General features: G+C 42.9%; 1 protein-coding gene across 2 annotated transcripts in view; it reads left to right on the top strand.

The window, feature by feature from the left end:
• FCHO2 (FCH and mu domain containing endocytic adaptor 2) overlaps positions 1–19,142 on the top strand; it is a 1,161,485-nt gene that overhangs the window by 165,946 nt on the left and 976,397 nt on the right. For both annotated transcript variants that reach the window (XM_086960798.1, XM_086960797.1), the window contains exon 2: positions 13,273–13,364. In XM_086960798.1, the coding sequence (XP_086816924.1) occupies positions 13,273–13,364 (92 nt within the window). The remainder of the gene's footprint in view (positions 1–13,272; positions 13,365–19,142) is intronic.

Raw genomic sequence — 19,142 nt, 5'->3', positions numbered from 1 at the left:
ATCTTACCTCCACAGACCCTTAGTGTAACAGGGCGGCATGGTTGACAGCTCCAAGTCAAAAGCCATTCCCGGATGGCATAAGCTCAATCCGCCGCTTCCACGGCCTCTGCTGAGACTCACCCGGCTGCGTCCTGGGTCCTCGGCAGATGTTTCTGTTTGGATCCCCCAGGAAGAGGGGGGGGGGGGGGCACTGCTCTGCAGGGCCTTTTTCGCCCAATCCTAGGTGGTCGGGCTGCTCACTGCGGCTCGTTGCTGTCGGACCCCATCTTAGGCTCCGCTACACCAAGTAATACCTCTCCGCTGCACCAAGAAATACTCCTCCGCCGCACCAAGAAATACTCCTCCGCCGCACAGGCCTCGAGCATCAGGCTGCGGGAAGGGAGTTCTGTTCCGACGGTCCTGAGGCTCTGATATTACCGGGGAGTCGACGGTGGTTCATGGAGCTCTGCTAACATGCAGCCATCTTCCCTGGCGGCCAGCCACGACACCCTCTCTGGAGATGTATCTACTCCGTTTATTATTTGCTTAGCAGTTATCAGCTATTTTACAAAATCAATTTGTTAGATTTTAATATTGCACCCTTGCTAGAAGGCATATGCAAAGAAGTGCAATCAAGACCTTGTTCAGTGAGTTTGGACAGTGCTTATGAAGTAGTTGGAAGATTGCGCGGAATCAATGTGAAGTGTTCTTTTTGTACATGTATATCTCTGGTGAGGTTCTAATGAATATTATTAGGGAAGTAATAAGTTTATCTTTGCGACAAACTTTAAGTTAATGCAGTGCTCCTTTGTAAGTAGTAGATGGCCATTAATGCCTGATAATCTATATGAGCAAGCATTTGTGGAACGTTGGAAATGTCGGGAGCAGACATATCTGATAGAAATTATCCCATTCTTGGGGTTCCATCTGAACAGAGCCATTGATTGTAGATAAATACCAGTTCAATGAGGGCCGGTTTAACCCCTGGTTGTAGTAGAATGTTCTTAACCTCTGTAAGATTAAGAAAATTGTACTAAAGGTCAGAATTTTGATGATCACTAAAGGTGTTTCAGGTAATACTTTGAGTGGACAAATTGGTGTGACCTTCTTCTATTCTGAACTGCAGTGGGTGAGTGTATCCACTTTTTGTTAGGTGTGCTGTTCTAGTTCCAGGGAAGGTCTGCAATGAAGGGTGCATTCTTTCATCTGAAGAGTAATTCAGAAAGGCTTTCAGGTTCCCTTCTGCATCATGCAAACAAGATCCACTGACAAACACATGATCTGATTCAGGCAAAGGTGTATCAAGGATATCAGGACGGTGCTTCGTACACGACTCGGTCACATTGATCAGCCTTATCAATGACAACCTCATTTCCAGGAAGGGACATAAAAGTTGCAGGATTTAAACTTGTGCATCTCATCAGAGTCACATTTTCTGTTCCCAGGATGATCTGCTCATACCCGGTGATGCAGCTGGCTGTGAGATGATGTGTTCGAGTAAGCAAGACCTCAACAGAGTGGGGCACTTGCACTTAAAGTGGATGTCCCATCACAATGCTTTCCCTCTGCTCCAAACTCACACGTTGTTGCAACAGATTTCAGACATCCAGGCAATGTGGCAGCAGCAGGGTCAGGAGTTGCTGATTCATATGCTACAGGTCTGCATGCAAAACCATGCATCTGTCCTTGTATTGATAGTGCACATACATTTTTCACAAATCCTGAACAATACGGTATTTACCGTTGGGTTTCTGCAAACCGATGATAGGAGAATTACATGGACTCCCCATTTCTTTCTTTCAGAATTTCTTGCTCAATCATTTAATCAATCAAAGGAGCTATCACTGCAATGGTTTCTGGACTTAAATTGTACTGCAGGATTTGTGGAAATTCAGCATGGACTTAACATTCATTTTAACTGGCGTTACACCTTTGATTTTACCGATATCTTAAACCTTAAAATAACAAACCTCTGGAAATACAGTGTCTCTCACTTCCAAAGGCAGGCAATCTCTTGTCAACAAGGTAAACAATTCTGCGCTTTCAGTCTTTTGTTTAGCCAATTTAAAAACAACATCCTCATCATTTGTATGGAACTCAATTCCTTTTGACATCAATCGATTTGCAACTCTTACAACTAGGAATCTTTCTCCCGAGAGGGGTAGGTTTGGAACTTCCTGTGTTCTTAGAGTGGATTGAGTAGCACGAGTATCAACAAAAAATGAGATTGGAGTTCCATTCACCTTGCCGTCCACATAGGGACCACTCTGGTTTATCTCGAAGGATGTGCAAAAAAACGCATTCGTCCTCCCGTCTCAGGCACCATCATTGTGGCAGGCCTGAGTCTGTGTTGTCCAACTGAATCAAAGAGTATTGTTGGGACAGTCTGAGTAGCATTCAATCCTACATCAGTTTGAAACTCTTTATTGGAATTGTGTTTTTGAACCTGCCCATTCATTTGAGGCAACGGGGCTTGGGGTACATTTAGATTTTGATTTCTTTGTTTGTAAACCTGCTGAGTCTGTACCATGCCATCTCCCTGTGATTGTGCATTACCAACATTCTGTACCTGTTTATCACTTCCTTGATTAAATCGATATTCATGCTTCCAATGCCCCTACTTGCCGCAAATATGACAGGGATTGGTCCTTTTCGAAACATCTATTGACGCACCATGACCTCTACCCTGGGGCTACATACCCTGCTGTTTGGTTCTCCGCTCACTCCTCACATTCTTGGGGGTTGCTGATAACCTCCTTGTATAATGAACATGGGCTCAACACCTCTTCCACCCTGACCTTTCTGCACCGCTTTCATCTTAGCAGTCATTAGCTTCTCCTCAAACTTCTTATGTTTCGAATCAATCTCCTCGCCACAATATTTTGCATAACAAAGTAGTTCAACAATGGGTTACGCATCTATTCTACAAATTATTCGGCCTTTGCTAGAGGGGCAACTATCTGGGTACGACATGGGATCCCATTTGTTGAACTTGAACGCCGAGTACATGACCAGGGCAGATATATACTAGTGAAAGGCACTCTGGATGGTTCCTTGCTGGTCCTAGGGAGCATTTACGCTCCAAACTTTGAACAGGATAGGTTCCTGTACAGGCTGGGTACGGTTTTGGCAGATTGGGACCAGATTCCTTGGGTACTTGAAGGGGACTGGAATGAGATACTAGACATACGAATAGATAGATCGCATCCTCCACTTCAGGCCTCTGTAACGAGTAGATTGACCGAGCAATTCACCTCCTGTGTAGATGGCTGGACATTATCCGATGCCTGGCGGGGTCTCCACCATACATATAAGGAATACTCTTTTTATTCCCCAATACACAACCTCCACACTAGGATAAGACCGATTCCTATACTCCATATCTATCATCACTAACCGAGGTGGATCAGAGTATCTGGCTAAGACTTTTTCTGATCATAGACCCCTGGCACTCACACTCCTCTGGGGTAGGGTACGGACCCCGGTGCCCACCTGGAGATTGAACCCACGTCTACTCGAAGACGCTCCCTTACGTTCATCATTATCTACCACTATATCTAATTACCTGAGGGAGAACTGGAATACTGCCTCCTCAAACCTGATAGAATGGGACGCCCTGAAGGTAGTGGTCAGGGGAACGACAATAGGGCAACTAGTAGGGGCCAGACAGGAGGTACATCAGAAACTTTGCGACGTGGAAGACAGACTGCAGACACTGGAGAGGGCGGCAGCCCTCGACCATGGGAGGAAGGGGGAATTGCAGACCGCCCACATAGACCATGCAGAAACGCTAGAGACGCTCAGGCGATAGATTATAGGGAATACCTTCAACGGAAACACACTGAAGCCGACAGATCCGGCACACTGCTTGCCCGACTGATGAGGAATCAACCTGATCCGCCGAACGTAATTAGCATTCGTAACAAGATGGGCATCATAGTCAATACACAAGCGGAAATAAATACTGCATTTCGCAACCCTCTTCAGGCACTCTACACACCCTCTGTACCAATAGACAGTGCGAGGATTGATGAGTTCCTACAGGACCGCCCCTTTCCGGTACTGACGGAAGATACAAAGAAAGATATTGACGGGCCCATTACCCAACACAAGATACGGGCAGCGATTAAGAGCCTGAATCGCAATAAGACACCTGGCATGGAGAGTCTTTCTGTGGAGTTTTACCTAACCTACTCGGAACTCCTAGTGCCAGTATTGGAGACGGTCTACAGGGTGGCATTTGACACTGGCCACCTACCTGAATCCACCATTCAGGCGTTAGTTACGTCCATACCTAAGCCGGGACAAGACGTGCTAGAAATGACCAACTATAGACCTTTCTCCTTGCTCTCCACTGAATACAAGATTCTAAGTAAGGCCCTCGCCAACCGTATACAATCACACCTCCCCACACTTATTCACCAGGATCAGTGCAGATTCCTTCCAAATCGCAGCACATCTCTGATCACTCGTAGATTGCACTCTATAATGGCAGCTACTTCACGCGAGCTTCCCCGCGCGGGGTGTATAGCGCTTGACCTTCAACCAGCATTCGACTCCCTATCCTGGGAATTTATGTTTGAGTCTTTGAAACGATTTGGATTTCCGGATAACTTTCTTAAGTGGGTCCGCCTAATGCATACATCTCCTATGGCCAGGGCTCGCACATAATCAAAAAAGGTGTAAGACTGAAATCTCTGGCTTCGGACAAAGTTCTTGTCACGAAACGCAGTCACTCCTGGGCGGTAGTTAACTCCTACAAACGATTGGCCCCTGCTGCCTACCTCTCCACGACATTTGCACTTCATCTAAAGCGCTGTCTGATTGCTCTAAGACTGGGAGATTGGCGCTTTCTCCAAAATCTTCCCACCTGGCGTCGTAAGGAAGAAGACACAACATGCAGAGGATGCGGGTCAGCAATAGAAACAATCTTACACGTGCTCTGCATCTGTCCCTCATTCAATTTCCAGCGGCGATGCCTCCTCAAGCCAGAATGGAACAGGCTTGGTATTCGGACCTGCAGGCACGCCATCATTGCTGCTATGTCTCCAGATAACATTGTCTTAAACATAAATCTGTCCGAATTCATTCAGCACGCTTACCGCAACCTAGATAATATGGACATTGCTGAGGCCATATAGCTGATTGATAAAATGGAAACCTGCACTTTAATAGACCTTGCAACAACGGGGAGAGTTAACTTACAAACTGAAAGGTTTTAATTATTATGCTTACGGTCACATTTTATTCTTTTATCATTTTTTATCCATAAAACTGTACACAATGTGATTTGTGCAATCTTTTAAAGATATGTTTTTTATATCTAAATAAAGAATTACCATGTTTGAGTCTTTGAAACGATTTGGATTTCCGGATAACTTTCTTAAGTGGGTCCGCCTAATGTATACATCTCCTATGGCCAGGGCTTGCACTGGCCGATATATCTCAGAAAGCTACGCTGTGCACAGAGGTACGAGACAGGGCTGCCCCTTATCCCCACTGTTGTTTGTGCTTGCCCTTGAACCCTTGGCCTTAGCCCTCCGGAGAACAGCAGATAGTATGGGCATCCCTATTGACGGGACACGGCACCTTATTTCTATATACGCGGATGACATTCTCTTATATCTCCGCGATCTGACGGCAGATAACAACCCGCTATCTGCCATATTTGACACGTTCGAGCAATTATCAGGCCTAGCGATAAACCCAGTAGAGTCGATCAGTTTCTTCTTCTGAGAGACGCCACACTTAACTCGCATTCGATTTGGCACATACTATATCCCTGTTGCCCCCACCCACCCCCTTTAAGTACCTGGGTATAAAAGTGTATCGGACACCAGAGGATCAGATTGATGGTAACATTCAAAGTGCAATAACGAGGCTTCTAAGTAGTGTAGGGTTCTGGACCTCTTTGCCTTTATCAGTGATGGGTAGAATTGCCATTTCAAAAATGGTTATGCTCCCTCACCTTCTATATTACTTTGTGAACTTACCGGTGAATATCCCTCAATCTATTTTTAACACACTGAACACCATCTTGATCACTGTTATCTGGGGAGATGGCCAGAGGCGGATCAGCCTTCGGAAACTCCAGCTGGAGATGACGGCAGGCAGTTTAGGGATCCCTGATTTTCGGGGATACTACTATGCTAGTCCGCTCCAGTGGCTTTCCTACTGGACTGCGGGTAGGAATTTGCATGAGATCGGCTTCACACCAGAGAGACTTGATCGCGGAGAACTCCATTCTTTATTGTTGCCCAAGACCCGGATCCCCCGGTATGTCCCCCCTTGTAGAAATCCGCCTTACATTCGTGGAGGAAAGCCCGTTCCTATACGTCGGCGATACCACCTTATGCGGGAATATTCCTTTATTAGGCACCCCCACACCACAAAGTAGACTCACACGAACTAGACTACAAGGTTGGACGGATAGTGGGGTGGAGGAAGTGGGATCCTTTTTTTGGGATGATGCTCTGCTGGACCACGAATCCTTTTTGCAGATTACTGGAGCTCCACCACACCTATATTTGTAACATGCCACGGTGACACACTACATTAGGACCACATGGGCACCAGAACGAACCAAACCCACACAACATGAACTAGTACATCTTTTATATTACATGGGACCGGGCGGCCATCTGGTGCGTTGGTTATATACAGGGTACGGGAATCCCGCTCTTGACCCTTAGAACACGTTGGGCAGAAGACTCGAACACTGAAATCACTGACAAAGCATGGAAGACTATACTAGAACACCCCAAAAGAGTGTCAGACTTAAATGTATTCAAGCAATGGTGCTCCATAGATCATATCTCACCCCCAAGAAAATACATCGTATGTTTCCGGACTCCAATCATTGTTGCCCTCGCTGTGGGGGGCATGAAGCGGATTTTATCCATATGATGTGGTCTTGCCATCGACTACGAGGATACTGGGCTGAGGTCCGCCAAGCCATCATGACTGTGACACAACTGCCGGTCCCTAACGAGGTCCTGTCCTGCCTTGTGGGACTACGTTGACGATCAGGGAAGCAAAGAGTTAAGCTGAAATTCCTACATCTGGCACTCCTTTTAGCCATTAGGGTCATAACGATGAGATGGAAGTCTCCCAGATCCCCTGCGGTGACCGCGTGGCAGGCGGATTTAGTGCAGTGTGGTCGGGCGGAGGGAGCGGCCCTTCGGAGGCAGGAAGAGGGAGGGCTACAAAAACAACCTATAGCACTGGAATGGGAAGCAATGCTGATCGTACTAGAAACACTCGACTTCATCCCAACACAGGTGGCTGGGTCCCAGTAATGCGCATGAGTCCCCAGGTACTTTTAAGTTAAAGACCCTTCCAGCTGACACAGGTGATTTCCTTTTGTTTTACGCACCCTATAGTTTGAGAACTGCCAGAGATTCCCCACGGGTAGTGGAAATGCCTGGAATGGATAGACCAGAAGTGGAAGGGGCAGGTTAGGGTTGGCTCGGTTACAAGGTTTATAGGAGTTCTTGTTTAATTGTAAAGAATGCATGTTACTGCACTGACATTTGAATTGAACCGAAAACACTCCTCAAATGATATATTGGGTCATGACCACGAAGCACTGATTAGCTTCTGACAAGATACACTGTACTGCACATGAGACAATGATATATTTGTTTTGCATACTAGGGCGGGGTATAATTGAAAAGGACTGTACAGTTTTTATGAGACCCTGTTATTATCAATGTCAACTTTGCAGTCAATAATAACGTGTGTTAAAAAAGAAAAAAAATGGGTTTCCTTTGCCAGCAAATCAGATGCTGCTGAATCATGCTGCTAATTTCAGGCCTCAATCCATTCACAAACCGATAGACAAAATGTCCCATATCTTTTTCAGACACATTCCCCATCCCACTATACTGATTGAATGCCTTCAAGATTCTTTCGTAATAGGCAACTGTATCTTTCAGCTCCTGGGTTGTCCTGTCAATCTTTACCCCATCAATTTCTTTGGGGGAAATTTTCTCTTTCAGATAAGTGGTGGCTTGGTTATATTTCTTTATCACCTCAGGTGATGGTGCACCTGTATGAGCACTCTTGGCTGGTTCTTTTCAGCCAATTGGCAGCCATTTTACATCATGCCCACAAACCACTCAGGACTACAGTGTCAAACAAAGTATCTAAATCCTTCAGCAAGACCTTTGAAGCCTACACAATCCGTCCAACTTGTTTATTCCATTCACCAGGGTTTTCTCTCAATTTCGGGAAATGATTTGTAAAGGGAAAAATGTCTGGTCTGGTCCAGGGGACACAAACATATTCTCCTCCAGGGACCTTTTTTATATGAAGCATCCTCACTTCCTCACTTCCTTGCGCCCATTGTCCTCGATGACCGTAAACATTTGCATGGTAACCCTTTTAGTTTCTTTCTTTTTAGCCGATCCGCCCTCCCATTTCTCTAGTTCTCTCTAGTCTGTAGGTTATTTGCAATGTTTTTGATTGCTGTAAATCTACTCCATATTTTTGTGTAACTACACAAAACTTTACATGTCTGTTTCAAGCACGTCTAGTAATATCTTAACAGATAAACAGCAATTCATCATCCTAATATGTAACTATCCTAGCAGGGCTTATGGCTCCTATAATCATTTCCTCTAATTGCTCCTTGAGCCTAGCAACATCAAGGGACCTGTCCTTTTTTCCCCTAAAGTTTGTCCCTTTTGTTCCCACACTTGTGTCATTTACAGAATTTGTTATACTCTTAAGCCAGTCCTCTATTTCTTGAGAAGTACCAGTTTGTGTTTCTGCAGTGTTTCCTAACAAATTCTCATCTTGACCTTTTGTTCTTGCAATTGGGGTAGCGTGGAGAAGGGACTCGTCAGAATCTAGCGTTCCCAGAGGGAGAGTATTTCCTGTAGTGCTCTGTGTTGCCCGGGGTGGAGTCGTCATGCCATTTTCAGGTACATAAAGCCTAACTGTGTCCTGCCCTTCCACTGGAAGAATTCGAGCGGAACGTAGACTCGATCCATTACCGCCTCCATGTAGAGGTTCATCTGGGGTCGGAACTGAAGGTACATGAGGAGGCTGTCTCGATCTCACATCTGCAGAAATAAAGTCTGAACTATTGATTCCAGTAGGGACAGCCACTCTATGTAATAATTTCCCCCTATTCCCAGATTAGTATAATGGAACAAAGGAACCTATAGTTACTTGAACAGTCAAAGCATCAGTGGCATTTAAACCAGTCTGATTGTTCACATCAGGTGTCCCTGCATTACCACCAACTGGTGTGAAAGGGGTGTTTGGAACTGGATCTAAAGTTGCTGCACATGCATCTGAAATTATCCCAGAATAAGAGATAGTTAAACTCGGGGATTGGTCTTCATTATAAGGTGGTGGACGATTCAGTAGCAGCAATTCATTCAGAAATACATCCTCATATTCATGATCACTGTCTCCAGCCGGAACTAGTGTTTTGGGTTCTTCTAGATTTTTTCTCTTTTCCTTACGCTTCCCTCCTTTTTCTTTTTCAGCCACTAGCACAAGACATATTTTAGTTCCCTCAGCTGTAACTGTTCTCTAAGCTCTTTGTTGAGCATCCCACCTAACCTCAACATATCGGTTCAAGGTAGTTTGGTACCTCCCCTGACATTTGTTTATCTTTTTGATGAGCTATATTCTCCCATTCGCTGAGCACCTGAAACTGCATAGGTTTAGGAGACAAATTAATCTCGTCTAGTTGCCGTCTCAATATCTCAAGGATTCGAATGTTAAATTAACCACTTTGTGGGAAAGGTAATGGTTCAACATTCTCTGTCTACTTCATCCAATTCTCATGCCATATACATGTGTGACATCCTCTTTCGTGGGTAATATATAATGCTGGGGTACCATTGTGGAATGGGCACACCTCCTCTTGTCGGTATTGGTGCATCCACTTGCATTAAACGTTTTAAGTTTCTTAGAATGTTCATTTTCCTCTGAATTTAAAGTTTGTGCTTTGCATATAATGCTCTTCAGTCTAATCCCTCTGCATTTCCTTGTTTAGTTCCCGTACAATCCATACCAGCGTGGCACACTGTGACTTAGTCACCCTATCACAGCGCAGCGTTACACCACGTTTCTCTAAACAATATTCAAACAGCGGAAGATTATTTTAATTTCTCTGTCTGCTCCATTAAAGAAATAACAGATCCTTTCTCACAAGAAACCTAACCTACAGTAATCCACTCTGATTTCCCATAGACTCCCAGTGAAATCTTGACCAATGCAATCTCACTCAAGCTGATACAATAGGTTTCCTATGCACTGAAAATAATTGTAACAACTGTAACTCTCACTCACACAAAGAATTCCTTTCACTTAGTGGTCTTGCCGAAGAAGTCTCAGGAACAGTACCTTCGAAACACAGCAGACCACTTACTCAGCATATGCCACGCTGAGAAAACCTGTAGGTGTATATTCAAGCTGGATCCGATAACAACTTCAATTCTTCTGCAGTAGGCGCATCACTCAAACATGAACCCTCATACAGCCATTTGACAGTAACTCAATCTCTAAGCTTTTAGCATTTGCAACACGCAACCCTATTGATACTTATTCCACTGCATTAAACCATCTTCATCGCAGTCCTCCGTTGATACTGGCTCTTGGTTTTCTTCAACCAGACATGGGCTTTGAGCTTGGGGCTGGGATGGTCAAATTTTGAATAGGGAGTTTTGATAGGAATCTCAGTAGGGACTCCCCTATATCCCAAATTCTCCGGATGGATAAACCATCCGAAACACTACCAGACAATAATATTGTAACGCCACTGGGCCCATTTACTTTGATCTTAATTTTACCTGGTACTACACCTCAGAGTAATTTACTGTGGTCCTCTGATGGATCTTGAACCGTGCAGAGAAGGATCAGATATAGGAGAATCCAATCCGGCTATTCAATGAGGACAATAAATTAGATAACTGACATATAAGCTAGTAAGTAGATTCATATATATGACTCAATACTACACTATACAGGTACAGAATTATTACTGCTAAACCAAATCTCTTCAAGAAATGTAGACAAGCTTAGGATCATATAAACAAGTAATCCAGTTAAAGCTATGCAACATAGCATCATTAGGACCTGTTGACTAGAAACTTTTCTATTAGAATTCCCATCCCTCATTTAGACTGTGGTAATGCACAATCAATTATTGGAGACCAGTCATCGAGAGACAGAAACAGGATTTATAAATGGTTACATTTTTGCAGTATTTTTAGGAAGTAAACACACCAATTTCAGGCATTAAATGTTAAGAGTACAGAATAAACAAATTGATCATTTTGGGGCCATCAGTTGCTGAAGTTCTAGAAGGAGATTTCAGAAAAGGACATGGATCATGTCAGCTCAAAGATTCTCTCCTGAGGGGCACACAGCATATGCACCAGCCAAGAGAGTCCACCACACCGTTAGTTGTCTCTCAGTCCGATGGGAAGCAATCCTCATGGAAAAGGAGGCAAAAATAATGTGTGTGCCAATCATCAATCCAATGGATAATATCATTTATCAGTTCTGGGGTGGCACTTCCTGAGTTACTTTATCAGATCAGACCACTCAGTCCATCAAGTGTGTATAGGATGCTTGTAATTAGACATGAAGAAGACACATTTTACTGGAATATAGCCTTTTCAGGCTAAGTAAATGATCAGATTCTCTGTAGAGGTGGACCTTTAAACAAAGATCCTTTAAGAAGGCACATGAATCCGTTTGGAAAGGAAGTTTCCCAGGCAGATGTTCCTGGTGTAACAATAATTGTATTGAATGTTCCTTGTAAGTGCATGGGAACTCATGTAACAGGATACAGTAGCAATACAATTGTAATACTGAGATATTCTCCCATGGAGACAGAGTTTGCGCAAGAGGGAAAGTAAAAATATGCATGAATAAGCGCAGGAACCTTTTTGAAGAATATAGGCATTCAAATATGCATTTTCATTATGAATATTGACATTTAGAGGTGATTTGCGGTGTATACACATGCTGGAGGCAAGTCAGTCCCATTGCAATTGACATGTGTAACTGTAACGTACTACTGCATTTTGAAAGTACCAACATATAACATTATCTAAAAATCTTAAAAACTAATTTCATTTTAGGCACACTACCTTAGTACATCATACTGTGAAAGTTTTTGTTCATTATTATGTAGTGCATAAGTGCAGCACCAATTTTATTTTCTCCCATTTGGTGCACATTTTCACATAAGCAAGAATAGTATTAAGACAACCTTTTAAAAGTATTTCACAAAGTTATCTAGATTACATTCAATTCTATTAATTCTTCATATATATATATATATCTTATTATCCAAAGGAAACTAGTTAGTAAAACTCCCACGCATATGAGTCATCACGGTCACATTTCTATTTCACTTTAAGAGAAAACCATGGAATTTTAGTAAACACAAATTTACGTTATTCAAACGAACAATTTCTATCCTGTCTACTTTGTAATACTTTTACAATGCGGTAACTAAGCTCTTTGGACCTATTTCTCCAAACTCTAAACTCTACTACGTAGAATAAGCACTAAATGTGCATGTTTGTCGGTTTCTTTTTAAAAGTTGTAAATATTTGGTTTTGCATGTCAAGTAGGGATTCCGCAGTTTAATTGCTTCATCAAGCTCATGTACAACGTAGTTTGAAGTGCTGATTTGAATCATCTTGTATGATTTTGTAAATTGCATAGATGGGTTCAACTACATGGCCTTTTTTTCTCTATCAAGATGTGGAAAAGCATAATTTTTAGAAATAAACTGTCCTGCTTCTCCAACAGATACAGCAGAGTGAAAGAAATTAGTAACTTATATTGCTGTTAAGTGAGAGTTAAGTGGCCTCGCATACAGAATAACTCTGGTCAACTAAACTCTGCACGTTTTGGGAGAACAGCTTTTAACCCTTTTGCTGTATAAGCCCAGTGTTCGAAAGTCAATAGCCAACATCAAATGGGAAGTTATCCCGATCATTTCTTATAAGAACGTAATATCTTTTGATAAGAGGGACTATGTGTGAATCTCCTTTCTAAGAAAAAATACAGTCCATCCAAAGTCAGCCACCTCCTGCAACAAACATAAACTCAGTCAGTTTTCTATGATGTGGTTTTGGTTGAATAGTTTGCACTAGAGACATTGGTCTGTATGTGATGATGTCTGATATCTCCTGCATCTTGTATTGTGCAACATTCATTTTATTTTCGTTTTATTGTACAGTTTTAATTTGGACTGTTTTGACATTTCTAATGTAGAAAACGGTAACTATGTCAATTGTTTACTTGATACAGGGAGAAAAGAACACTGGTTTTGATGTCCTCTATCACAACATGAAGCATGGGCAGATCATAACAAAGGAGTTATCAGAATTTATTCGGGAAAGGTGTGTATGTTTTAATGGTTTTAGATTACTGCACCGTATTTAGAAACGAGTACTTTAAACCACAATATGGTACTTTATGTATGATTTTAGTGATAGATATTGATGGTTGCATATTATATTGCAAAAAACATTCTCCAATCGAGTCAACATGTTCTACATGGTTATCTGTAGTTGGATCTCCTTACCTTAATAATATTCTTTAATGTCAGGAGTGTTGGCAACATTGTTTAATATTCGAACTGTGTTTCTTGGGAAATCTGATTGGCATATTTAGATGTTATTTTCCAAGTAAGACCATTAGAACACAAAAGTCATACATTCTATGTCTTTCTTCCCATTGCCAACATGGTTATACACTGTCACTCTGGCCAATTTCGGAATTACTAGTTTGAAATTGCCTGAGGAAAATGTATTAAAGTGTCACACTTGAGCATAGTAGTTCAACTCTTTTCCAGGTTATTGTAGGATTTGTATTCTTGACTGTCAGTGCTGGTAGATACAAACCCTATTGTGATAAATAAAGCGAATTATTGGGCATTAGCTGTGATAGCTTAGGAATTTCAGTATTCGTGCACTGCCTAAAAGGTCATCGTTTTCAATGTGGTTCAGCAGCTGTAATGGCCATTTGGGTCAATTTGCAAATCTTCAATGAAATACTAGAATTGTAATTACATTTTAATAGACAGCAGGACAAAAACATTCACATTGTGTGTAGCAACTAAGTTACAAAATGGCAATAGGAACCGCTTTTCAAAGGTGAAAAACTAAATTAAGTGACATTGTCAGCATTATGAACAAGATATATTTAGTGTAAAACAAAATCATTTGTACAACTGATGCATGCAAACGCCAATATACAATGCTCCATATAAGCTTAATAGTGTGCCCACCCCCCTTGTTATATGACACATTGGTGCATTCTGAGAGTTGCAAACTTTGCTCCACTTCATGCAGTTGACCTGATGCAGATAACTATAGGTGGTTAACGGAAGGACTATGACTCCCTACTTGCTGTTTGATGTATGTGAAGTAATGTGGCCACCCTAAATGTGACATGTAAGTCACATGCAGATTCAGGGACTGAATTGTAATGCTACATATCCATGATCACACCAAACAGACTTATTAAAGGAAAACTATTCAGACGACTTTACAGCAGTTTACACGTATTTTAGATTTTAATACTAGTGCAGTGACACTCCTGTTTGTGTGAAACATTCTCGATCAATCTTAACTGGGCCTTATACCAGAAAACTCAAGCACAAAATTCCTCAATGTTCACTAATAACTTTTGTAGATTTAAATTCTGAAAAAGTGGTGTAATTGATACCTGGACTAACATTAAGGGCTCCTTTGTGGATTTCATAGGGACATTCAGATTTAGATTTAATTGTGGTAAAGTTCGTGTGTGAAGCTTCATGTGTGGTCAGTAGTATGGCAATCTCTTAGATTATGTGTATTAAGGAGGCACAAGCATTGTTTACTGGAGTTAACTATGTGTTTCGATTTAGAATAAGGTAGAAAGGATTGTGGCCTGTTGTACAAATTATTTTAGGTGTGCATGTGTAATGTCGTAAAGAATGCATGGGAAGGGAAACCTGCTAGGCAGCCTGTTGTATGAATGGTATGTGAGCAAAGAATTTGGCATGGAAAAAATGACTACAATTGGGTAAATCAAAAGCTGAAAGGCAGTTGTAAACAATTTAGTTAGGAGCATGACAATTGAAAAGTGCTTGCATATCTCTTTCTAAAAGACTTTATGTTTACTTTAAAAAAATCACAATGGAGACTGTTGGGCATGTGTTATTATAGATACCCAGTTTATAAGCCTCTGATATTAAGATGGTAAAACGACTTCGCAGACATTTATGGAATTTCTCATCACAACATAATTTTTAATAGGCTTCCTAGATAAACGAGAGAAATTGATTGCTAAATTGTATGGAATAAAAATTGTAATAGATGATATAACCTGTATGAAACACATTTTAGAATATATTACTTTATTTTTTCAATATGTTTTTGTGTATAAGACTAAAGCAATGAAGGTAACTTTAACTTTTAACCCTAACCTACCGAAAAGGCCAAGCATGGAGTTGGCAGGTAAACTATATTATTTGTTGCTTCTAGTCTAGATTTTTTTTTATTAACTTTATTTATACATTTTGTATAAAAACGTAATACAGGTGTGCATTCTGAAGCAAGCTGATAAAAGTAGTGGATAAATACATCATAGTGGTTACAACCCCAGCGAACGGGTGACCCGCAAACACCCCCATCCGATTCCCACCCTGTCAGCCAATCATCTAATCCTACTTCCCTTCAGAACTCGTGGGGGGACTCCCTTCAGATGCACTTCGTTAACCTGCCTGACGGTCCTTAGCCAGTAGGCCATGAAAAAACTCCCTCGCTTCTAGTCTATAGTTAAAAAGAGGATCCAATATGGAAACTGAAGTCTGTCATCACACAGAAAAGATGATTTTACCAAGTTGGAGCATTAAGATTAATTCACGTTGATGCTCCGATACATTTTCCATATTAAATTTGCCTTGGTGATAAAAATAAATCAATATTTAATTGCTATAAAGCATGAATCACCTCAGAAATTAAGTATCCATTGTATCTTAGTCAAAATATCTGACTCTTGCGTGTACACCTGCTTGTTTGCTGTCTGATTGTATTTGTATTATGTGAAACTGTTTATGCCTCTTTGGGTAAACCCCTGTTTCTTGGTTTGTGTAACTGCTTATCTAGTAACATTTGCACGTGGGTGCATGTAGGTGGGCGTATTTATGTCGTAGTTCAGTGCACATGGTTTCCTGTGATCTGGTGAATATGTGGGTGATTGTAGGTTTGTATTTCTCTGTGCTCGTAGCTTAGGTATATCTCTTTCAGCAAATGTGCATTTATCTGTGCTCTTCGTAAATAAATGCTGGAATGTAGTATGCCTGTGTGTGTGTTAAAAAATGCAAACCTGTTGTCTTTTTTTAGTGCATATTTTATACATTTGTTCCCGAATTACACATAGTTTGTGTTGCTTGAATACTAAAAAGGTATTTTATTTTGCTCTAGTGCTTTTTAGTTTTAGATCCTCCTTGCAAATTTTATATTTGCAGTTGTGTTGCCACAAATCCATGTTTTAATGAGTCAAAATCATGTTGTCTAACCCCGCTTATTTCACTGTCTACATTTATTGCAGATTGTCCACTTATATGACTTCTCGTTCCATTGGTGATGTAAACTAGGTTTTGTGAAATATTGCTAAAAGCTCTGGCTGTTTACCACAGGAGTTTAGGTGAGGACTACAACCCAAAGACCGGAGATGTGGATTGCTGACCTGAGGGTTGGGGTGGGAACACACACTGGGGAAATGGGAGCATAGCGTGCTCAAGCATCTGTTTGATTCCAGGAAGATTTACTGGCCAGTGGGGCCTGGACTCATTATGGGTAGACTAATACGGTTGGCACAGTGGACCAAGGAATCTAGACCGTGAGGAAGCTTTAGGACTTTGAACCTTTCAGAGGCTCATTTCAGTAGAGGTTGACATCCAGGTGTGATCTGTGGTCTGTGTTGTGGATCAGTCAGATTGAAGCCACTCCTGCTGTGGCAGATTGTCCCTTTGAAATGGCAGAGGAGAGAGCACTTCAAAGGAGTTGTCATCTGCAACACGAATTTCAAAAGCTCAGACACTAAATCACGTATGTGTCTAGATTCCCACTGTAAAGGTGGGAGCACCAGTCCCACACTTTGTTCAACAGCACTATTCATCAGGAGAAAGAAGATCGAGAGGACTTTGAACTGCTGCAACCTTTACTGGGGACCAAGGCCTGGCAGTCTCCTAGCTGGGTAATGGACAATCACCCAGGAAGCCAAGAACTATTGTCCTGTACCAGGAGCACCAGCCTACTGCCTACCTGCTAAGACCAGTGTGCCCTGTGAGGAGGAGGACGATATACCCTAGAGGGAGCGAGGCCTAGCGGGGAATCTGGCAAGTGGATTCCAGTGAGCAGATTGTGAGATGGCTGTACCAGACAGTCCTGTGTTGGTATAGAGCGATTCACCCTCCATTAGAAGTTGGTTACCCCTGTCGGGCCTACTGTAAAGTTGTGGGCTGTGTCCAGGTGCCCTAGACAGATGTGAGGCCATTGCTTGTGTCCAGTACAACTGTATGCCAGAGGCTGGCCACTGGACTGTTTGGAGCTTCACTCGTTGCCACTGAACCTGCTGGAGCTGTCGCTTGTTGCAATTGAGGCTGTCTGGGCCATCGGCTGCGTCCCTGACCCACCTATGCCAATAGGTGGGTGAGACCACTAGGACTGTTGGTGCTTTCGCCCGATGCATCCAACCAGGTTGGGGTTGTCACCCGTGCCTGTGATCCTCATATGGCAGAGGGGGCCACAAGGACTGGTGGGGCCATTACCCATGTCATAGGAGTCCCTGTTTTTTAAGTAGGGACTCTGTAGCACTTCAGAACCTCTCTTGCAGCACTGCAGCTGCTCCACCAGCCTATCATCAGGAACGGCATAGAAGCAGACGCTGCACCTGGAAGTTGTTGCTGCCGAAAACTGCCTGACTGCTTGTGGGAGGATGCAGTACAAACTGCTCATCGCCATAGCATGGAAAGATGCGCCCATGCTTCCAAACCTTTTCTGAATTCTGTGGTCAAGTACAACTGGAGCAGAGCGACAGGCCCTTTGGGAGACTTGCATGAGCTTGGTGAATTAGGATCTGAATCTTTCAAGGCCAAACCCAGACGCTTTGCTAGTAGGGGCCGCACCTGTGGGGTAGCCTCTGAATATCCGGCAGAGACCTGTTTATTAGCTTGAAGGGATAGGGACGGGTGGGAGGACCTACACGGGTGGGGCGGGGCGGGGGGTATGTCCCAGATCAGTGCTAGGGTGCTAGCTTTGACCAGCATTCCGTGTGGCTTATTTAGAGTGGTGTGTTTGCGTACAGAATAGAAAGTATTTGACTGTTCAATTATATTATTGGGGTCGCTGTGGGCATTTTGAGTTATGAGCCTAAGCGCACCTTACACATACTTCCCCCTGGAGACCTTGGTCTGAATCCGATACAAAAATATGGATTGTGTCCTAGCATTTCGCCTCAACATATTCCCCCTGGTATAGCTCCTCTTCTAAGAGGCAGTGAGCCTCCCTTTGGGACCTACTTCTCTTCTGGAGGCTGAAGAGGAAGGTGGGGGTGGAGGACCCATAGGTGTCACTGGAGGTTCTGGTGTCACCGTAAAGAGAGCCACAGGCAACGTTGGTGTCCTCATAGGTGGTGCTAGAGAGGAAACAGTAAATGGAGTCTAAGGTGGCATGATAGTTGCTCTTGGCTCAATGCAAACAAGAAAAAGGGCCAGGCAGCACCAGTCGAAAAACATACACCACCGAGGGGTAGGCACTGGATGAAATGTCAAGAGGTCCTATGGGGCGAACAGGGGCAACAGAGAGTACTACTGCTCTCCTGAATAGGTCAAACAGAACTGGAGAAAAGAAGCCGAACCAGCACCCAGTGTTGGGAAATCTGAGTATGCAGACATGTATATCTACATCAGTCCTGCTGGAGGTGAAACAGGCAAAGCCTGAGGAGACTACACCACCAGTTCTGGGGAGGAGGGTGAAGCATTAGGGTGGGGAATGGGGTGGAGTAGCTTGTTAGTTCCACCTTTTTGGTGAAGGAGAGTGTTTCTTATTTTCATGGTGCCTTCTTTTCCTCCCTCAAAGATTTAGATAGAGGAGAAGAACAAAATTATGACTGGGATCTCGTTCCAG

The sequence above is a fragment of the Lissotriton vulgaris genome, chromosome 3_1, assembly GCF_964263255.1.
Source record: "Lissotriton vulgaris chromosome 3_1, aLisVul1.2, whole genome shotgun sequence".
In the NCBI taxonomy this organism is placed as follows: Eukaryota; Metazoa; Chordata; class Amphibia; order Caudata; family Salamandridae; genus Lissotriton; species Lissotriton vulgaris.
This window is presented reverse-complemented; position numbering and strand designations above follow the sequence as displayed.